General features: G+C 57.0%; 1 protein-coding gene across 5 annotated transcripts in view; it reads left to right on the top strand.

Annotated features, from left to right (window-relative positions):
• The first annotated feature begins 892 nt into the window (after positions 1–892).
• PDE9A (phosphodiesterase 9A) overlaps positions 893–8,144 on the top strand; it is a 105,877-nt gene continuing 98,625 nt past the window's right edge. For all 5 annotated transcript variants that reach the window (XM_053564389.1, XM_053564390.1, XM_053564388.1 and 2 more), the window contains exon 1: positions 893–1,176. In XM_053564389.1, coding sequence (XP_053420364.1) covers positions 1,108–1,176 — 69 coding nt within the window. In that variant the 5' untranslated portion in view covers positions 893–1,107. The remainder of the gene's footprint in view (positions 1,177–8,144) is intronic.

The raw sequence follows: 8,144 nt of genomic DNA, 5'->3' as shown, positions 1-8,144 counted from the left end.
CCTGGGTGCACTGGGCTCTCTCTCAAAACCCAGACACTCAACAGATGGGAAGTGGTGGTTTGGAATTCAATTCGAATGAAACAATAAACTGGTTTTGCCACTTGCTTCCAAAAGCAACACGCTAGAAGAACCCACGCCCCCAACACACACACACACACACACACACACACACACACACTCATTCCCACCAGGATAGCCCCAGGAGAGCTGGAGAGACCCAGCCCCTTCTGTAATCTGCAGGTCTAGAGGATGCCCCAAGTGTCCTCCCCACTCACTGTGGCAATTAACAAAGGCGGACTCAGGAGATCAGAGCTGCTGAATCCGGCCTGAGGCTGGGTGACCCTCGCTCTGGCTACAGAAAGGACGGAAATAAAATTGCCATTTCAGCCTGGGTGCAGCTGGAAGAGGCTGACACCCCCTAGAAAGCACAGAAGACTTAGGAGAAGGACGTGGATGAATGAGAAGGAAATTTTCCCATTTTCTATTCAAATGGGAGAGAGGAAGCCTGACCGCTTCTGGTGCTAAGTGGGCTAGGGTCTGGGTAACAACCATAGCAACCGCTCGGGCCATTGTCAGCCCAGTCCGCTGATGGCAGGCTGACCACGTGGGAGGCAAAAGTCGTCCTATGGACATCCGTCCAGAGGACATCTGGAGATAGGCTGCCGACCTGGCCCTGGCCCCAAGGTGGCTGGAGTCAAAAGGAAGAAGGGGGTGTGCCTTAAAGTGGGAAGAGTGCGGTGAGGGAGGAGGGAGAGAGGCGGGGAGGGAGGGAGGGAGAGAGGCGGGGAGGGAGGGAGGGAGAGAGGCGGGGAGGGAGGGAGGAGAGAGGCGGGGAGGGAGGGAGGAGAGAGGCGGGGAGGGAGGAGGGAGGCAGAGGGGAGGCGGGCGGCTGGGAGGAGGAGCGCTCCAGCCTGGAGCAGCCGAGCGCTAGCGGAGCCGGAGCTCCAGAAAGGAGGAGGCGGAGGCGGCGGAGGCGGCCCGGAGACCCTGCGGCACGGCGGCTCTGGTTGGCTGCGCGCCCCCGCCGCCCCCTCCCGCTCCCCGCCCTCCCGGTGGCTGGCCTCGGAAAGTACAGTAAAAAGTCCAAGTGCAGCCGCTGGGCGCAAGATGGGATCCGGCTCCTCCAGCTACCGGCCCAAGGCTATCTACCTGGACATCGATGGGCGCATTCAGAAGGTACCCTCCCCGCCTCGCCACGGCCGCGCCCCCGCTACGCCGTGCCCCGCCGGGGGACGGCCCGAGGACACAGGGACAGCGGGGGCGGTGGGGACGCTGTCTGCGAGTCCGCGCGGCCCAGGTCTGGCTCCGGCTTCTGCTCCACTCAGCCAGCCTGGGCCTCGGGCCCGGGAGCGGGACGGGCTCCCCAAGCGCCGGCTTCCTGCGGGAAGGGGCGACTCGAGGGGTGGGGGGGAACATTTTTCTATTTCATAGGCAGAGCTTTAAAAAAAAATTTTTTTTTTCTGGTTAGGCTGTTTTTACATTCAAAGGTTGGTACATTAAGGCTTTAATTTCTGGTGGACCGACCTCCAGGTCAGACACTCCCAGACCTGCGTCCCGGCCCCTGGGTCACTGTCAGTGGAGGGCGCTGGCGGGAGGGGGCAGGGGCTGATCCCCATCGCGTCCCCGCAGACGGTCAGCCCAGACAACAGAGGGGCACTGGGACCGCTGCAGTTTCCCAAATGCAGAGAGATTGGGTGTGCCTGTGGGTCCTGTTCTAGGGATCACCTGCCCTCCGTTTTAAGACAGGAAGTCCTCTAACTGTTGGGTTTTCCTAACCAACTTGAGTTACACAGGAGAGGGCTTCAGAACAGACCCCCTTTGTTCAGGGCCCCTCCCCTTCTACCCTCCCCCAGTGTCCCTGGACCCCTCCTTCCGATTGGCAGAGAGGGACAATAACCCAGCTGGCTTGCGGAGGGATTCTTCTAAGCTCCCCCTAAAGACCCTGGGGAAACGCCATTGTGAGGAAATTGTTCCCAGACCCCAAGGACATTTGAGAAGCCTGAGCGAGCCCCGGAGTGAGCCCCCGCTCCTCACCTGGCAGCGGAGGGAACGCTGGGAGCAAAGGGAACCCGGGCAGATGGCCCCGCCAGGCACGGAGCAGGTGCCTGCCAGGTCTGGGGCTCTCCTGTTCTCAGATGTGCACTCGGCGGCCTTAACCAGCAGATTCAAGCCAAAAGCCACCCTCGCCCTGGATCCAGTTTGATTGGTGCCCACGAAATGGGAAGTGCAGCTCCCCTTCCCTCGCTGCAGCCACTTTCACAGACTTAGACCCCTGAGTGCAGGGAGCTCCTTCCAGGCAGGTGTCAATCCCATTTCGTCAGTGGTGAGCAGTTGGTCAATGGCAGGTGGACAACTAGACCCAGTTGCCCTGACTACCAGGACCAGGTGCTGAAGCTATATGGAAATGTAATAGCTTCCCTGCTTCCCAAGGAAAGGAATGGCCCTCCCTTTAATATTTCCCTGCTCCAGTGTGCACTCCTGTGCACACACACAAACATGAACACACATGCTCCAGTGCACACACATCCACTCACAAACATGCATACACGTGCACACCAACAACAGCATGCACACACGTATGCACATATACACACGTGGACAAAGACATACGTGTGCACATCCCCCCATGTATACGTATACACACACATATGTGTGCACATGCAAACATGCACTCATGAACATGATGAGCACACGCTTTTTCTTCCCCAACAGATGAGAATTTAGCCAAGGCTTGACTTTTTTTTGTTGTTGGGGATTCATGGAGGGTTCAATAAGCCAGGTTACACTGATTGCAACTGTTAGGTAAAGTCCTTCTTGCAATCATGTCTTGCCCCCATAAAGTGTGACACACACCAAGGCCCCACCCCCCTCCCTCCGTCCCTCTTTCTGCTTCCCCCCCATAACCTTAATTGTCATTAATTGTCCTCATATCAAAATTGAGTACATAGGATTCATGCTTCTCCATTCTTGTGATGTTTTACTAAGAATAATGTCTTCCACTTCCATCCAGGTTAATACGAAGGATGTAAAGTCTCCATTTTTTTTAATGGCTGAATAGTATTCCATGGTATACATATACCACAGCTTGTTAATCCATTCCTGGGTTGGTGGGCATTTAGGCTGTTTCCACATTTTGGCGATTGTAAATTGAGCTGCAATAAACAGTCTAGTACAAGTGTCCTTATGATAAAAGGATTTTTTTTTCCTTCTGGGTAGATGCCCAGTAATGGGATTGCAGGATCAAATGGGAGGTCTAGCTTGAGTGCTTTGAGGTTTCTCCATACTTCCTTCCAGAAAGGTTGTACTAGTTTGCAGTCCCACCAGCTGTGTAAAAGTGTTCCCTTCTCTCCACATAAGACTTGACTTTTTAAAATCTTTTTAAAGAGGCAGATTGTTACCAGGTCAACAACGGCAGGTTCCTCCTTAGAACTTCCCAAATGTGTCCCCGTAGCAGGTGTCTTGGAAGTGGGTAAAAATGGAGGGGAAGGGAGCAGCCGAGTCCTGACGTGGTGGGTGGGACTGTTTCTCCCAGTTGACCCATCAATGTTGGCGTGACCTTCAGGAAAGAAGCGCAGGGAGGGGGCACCTGCACTCCGAGGGGTGGGTCTCGTGCCGAATGCTGGCTTCACCACTTTCTGTGACCGTGAGTGTAAGCAAGGCACTGGGCTGCTGGGGCTGCTTGCCTGTGCAGAAGAGTTGGCAACATCTGCTTTGTAGCCTGCCAGGGAAAGTGAAGGGGAGGACGCCGCAGTGCCTGACATTGCCACACCACTGGCATTAAGCGCTCTCTTTGTTCCATAAATGTCCTTTCTTCAGTACAAACAGGGAGGAGGCACCTGTGGTCTCGCGCCTCTGCTGCCCAGAGGTCCACTGCTTGTCCCTGGCCCTGCTTCTTGCCCTCTGCCTCATGTTTTAAACGCCATAGGGCATGCTCCTCATTGTACTTTCAGCCGTGCTGGAGGGCGGACACGACGGGGTTTGAAGCATGATGAACTCTCCCTCACTTCCCAGACTGTCTGTAGCCGCTCAGCCCTGCTGAGAGCACCCTCTACAGTGCCGCCATCAGCTGCCATCAGCTGCCATTCCCTTTCTTAAAGTCCCAGGCATTGGATAAATGCGGCAGGTCCCCGCTTGAGGTGCATGCTGCGTTCTGCCCCTGTGCTGCTCTGCACCCCGGGCATCAGTCCTGCTGACAGGGTGAGCCGGAGGCTCTTATGTTATCTGTGCTCTTGATCCCTTTAGTTCCTAACCCCCAGCCACCTCCAGCTTTCCCCTGCGAGAGGACAGCCGGAGAGGAGAAGGAGGTGACATCTACTCGCAAAGCTTAGGGTGGAAGATCTGAAGTTTTCTCAGGGAAGGCCCTGGGCTGAACGTGCCACACGGCCTGTCTTTGCCTGGCCTATAAAGCTTATCCACAGGAATTAGGGGCTATTGTCTCTATCCCCCCAGGGTTGTGTAGCAGCAGCTCTTGGGGTTGGGGTAGCTCGTCTCCTGGATCAGGCCTCCGAGATGGCCAAACACTGGTGCCCTGGTGTCGAACTGTGTCCCATAGTCACCACCTCCACCTCCAGTGTTGACGACATCACCTCTCTGTGTCACTACTGTCTCAGTTATAGAGTGAGGGATCACAGTGGTGTTGCTGTCTTAAGAATTCAATGGGGTGGGACAAATCCCCTAGTCAGAGAGCCGTGTGTGTACAGTGTCTGCCAGGTGCTGAGTGCTGGGGTCCAGAGTGAATGTGACATTCACGGTCCATGACAAGCCCCGAAAAGCGATAGCTCCCCTCTGGCCTGGGTGGGTGCCAGGCCTCGCCCCGCTGGAAAGCAGGGTGGCAAACAGCAGCAGGTGCTACAGGCCAGGTGGCCAGCGAGGGGGCCCAGGGCATCACCACGGGCAGGGCCTGAGGGACAGTGGAGATCGACCTTGTGAGGGAGGAGCCCTTTGTGCAGACCAGGTGGCCACCAGAACAACCTGGGTCAGGAGCTGTCGATTGGCCCAAGGATGGTTTCACCAGGCCTGTGGCACGCCGTGTGCCCCTCCACTTAGCCCTCCCGCAGAGGAGCTGTTGAAGGAGGAAGGTTGGGGGTGTCCGCACGGGGGGTGCTTTTGCTTCCCTCAGCCTCCCCTGGCCTCAGAACCTGCCCCTCTCTCCTGCTGTGGGGAAGGGTGTGCCCCGACGAGTCACCTACTGATGTCAGGGCCAGTGCTCTTGGCTCTGGGGTGTAAGGATGCTTTCCAGGTCTGGGCTTGAGTTTGCCAACCTTCTGAATGAACAATAGCAGGGCCTTGGGGGCCTCAGGCTTGGGTCTGGTAAGGAGCCACATCTGGGCGAGACTGAACACCTTGGGCTGGTAGGCAGGTCCCTTGGGACGGTCCGTGTCTTCCTGCCCATCTCCTGCCCCTCAGCAGCTCAGGGCTGCTGTGCAGCTGGAGCTTTTCTTAATGTGCAGATAGCCACTGAGTCAGCCAAGCTCTTTCTACTCTGAAACAGGAACACCGATGAGAAAGGCAGTGTTGGAATGCAGCTGGAGTGTCCACAAAGACCCTTCCCAGTTCTCAGTCTGCCATGGTAGCTGTGCCTCACCTGCCACTGCCCCTTTGGCCGGCCGGAGCCCAGGGCTCAGTCCTCTCAGCACTGGCATGGGGGGCTGCTCATGACTGTCCCGTCTTCTACCCAGGCTGGTCCTGTTGGGACCCAAGGTCAGACTTGGTGGGTCCCCTAGATGTTCCTCTTTGGCTCGACCCTCCCCCTCGTACTTGGAGACCCTGTGGGCCACCTCCAGCTGTAGGCTCAGCGAAGCTTTGCCTGTCCCTGCCCTACCCAGGCCTTGTCCCCCCAAGGGCCTCCAGGCTCCTCTGCCTTTATTTACTGCCTTTGGCACAAACGTGAGCTGGAGTTTCAAGCTGACTGTTTAGGTGATCTCAGCTGCCCTGTTTGAAGAGTTCACCTGCCCCAGCCCAGGCCAAGTTGGCTGCAAACTTCTTTCCTGTGGAAGGTGTGTGCCTGCTGTGCCCCCACACATGGTGCCCTTTGCCCAGTTGTGTGGGTCTCTGCTTGCTCTGCAGGGACACCTTATGGCCAGGCTCACCGTCCCCAGTCTCTTGGCCTACCATGGCCAGCTGCTGCCCAACCCCAGGTGCTGCCCAACCCCAGGTGCCTGGCAGCCCTCCTTGGCATCACACCCAGTGCCAGGACATTGTCATCTTCCTGTTACTTGCTTATAATTTCAGATATTTAAATATTTGAAAATGGTAATATAAGTTCATTGGACCAAGAGAAGCTGGATAAAGTGGGTTGCCAGTATAAGAATTGGGGGGTATCCACGGGGACAGGGAGCATTTTCATTGCAGACCCCTTTGTGTCCTGACCCCCAGCTGGGAGTGACTCTTGGGCCTTCCCTGGGGAAAGCGGGCTGTGAAGGTCGTGAGAGCATCTAGCTACTTGGGTTCTTTTCCCACAAGCAGTCCCAGCCATGAGTGCCAGCTGCCAGAGATGCTGCAGCAGGCACTGTCCCCAAGGAAGGGCTCTGGACACGCGGCCCCTCCAAGCACTGGCCAAGGACACTGTGACAGCAGGGCACTGCTGCCTGCCCCCCTTTGCTTTGGTTTGGCCAGACATTTCCTGGTCCAGAGGCCTGGGAGGGGACGACTTGGGGGCTGACCGTTTGTGACCTAGAAACCCCTCAGACTAAACTCAGGGCTGCCCTATCTTGGAGGGCTCCTGTGCTCCAGGCGGTCACACGAGGTGTGGAGGCTGGTGCTGGGACAGACGGCTTCACTGCATCTGGCTCTGCTGCTTGCCAGCTAGGAAGCCTTAGTGAAGTGTGTGAATGATGGTGTCTCCCCTAGGGTGACCATGCAGGTGACACTGAGCAATGTGGGTGCAGAGCAGAGCAGGGCATATCGAGAGGCCCAGTAATGCCCTCTCTGGTCCTACAGGCCTGGGTGCTGCACAGCCCCAAGACACTTCTCATGCCCAAATCTGCTGACTTTCAGACATGGACGAAGCCATGGCAGGAGCCTTCCTGACACTGATTTTGAGACTCTCCTGAGTCCACTGTGATTCTGAACCCAAGGCAGACATGAAGAGGAAGGCAGTGCCTAGGGCCCCAGACCCTAGGTGCCACTGCCCAGGCACCTTTGTCTCCAGCCTGGGCTGTCCAGTTTGTGTTGTGGCCTCAGAGGTGCAGGAGACAGCTCTGGTGATCTGCATGGGAAACCAGGCTCAGAGGAAGGGCATGGTGTCCCCACAGGTGCCTCAGATGAACTTGCATGCAAATGAGAGATGAAACAGGGACACACACGGCCGACACTGACCTCAGTGCCAGCGATGAGGATGCCGTGGGGCACCAGCTGTGCAGGGAGGCAGCAGAGAGCAGACACCCTCTAACCTGGGGTCACTGAGAGCCTGGGCCCCATGGCCCCATCCTGCCTGGGGATGGAAGACACACCACAGGGCCTCTCGCACCACACAGAACCTTGCCCCAACCAAATGCTCACTCACCTGGCTGCAGGTAACCCAGCAGGCCTCACTCCTGGGGAATCGGGAAGGTCCTTAGTGTGGAGGGCCAAGAGAGGCCCCAGAATGCACAGAGGGACCCCAGGCATCCCCCTAGACAAGACAGCAGCAGCTGGCCAGCCAGTCCTACCCCAGATGAGGGGTGTCCGTGCTCCAGGGCTTCCTCCCAACTAGCTAGACAAACACAGCCGGGCAGGGCATGGCTTCAGCTGCACAGAAGCAGGCGCTGGAGCCTGTGAGGACAGCTGCTCCCAGGATGCAGTCTATGAGTTCGTGCTAGGCTTGCAAAGGTTTGAGATGCAGCCCACACCCCTTGCTCAGCTCAGGACTGTCTGCCTCCTACTTTTGTGTTTGAGCTTCTACACCTCCAGGGCACCACATCTTTTTGAGAACAAAGCAGTCTAAGACAGCTCACAGGTGAAGGTCTGCAGGAGTTTGACCAGCACGTGCACCTCTTATTGTGCGCCCCAGTCCACAGCTGCACTGCGGGTCACTGTTCCAGTGCACCAGTGACCCTGGAGGTGGCTCCCAACACCTTCGAGCTCAGAAAGAAGCATTTCTAGTTGCGGTGCAGCTTACTGGCCTAGACCCCCATCCCGGACTCCTGTCCCCTCTCCCCTGCCGC

The sequence above is a fragment of the Nycticebus coucang genome, chromosome 16 (assembly GCF_027406575.1).
Source record: "Nycticebus coucang isolate mNycCou1 chromosome 16, mNycCou1.pri, whole genome shotgun sequence".
In the NCBI taxonomy this organism is placed as follows: Eukaryota; Metazoa; Chordata; class Mammalia; order Primates; family Lorisidae; genus Nycticebus; species Nycticebus coucang.
This window is presented reverse-complemented; position numbering and strand designations above follow the sequence as displayed.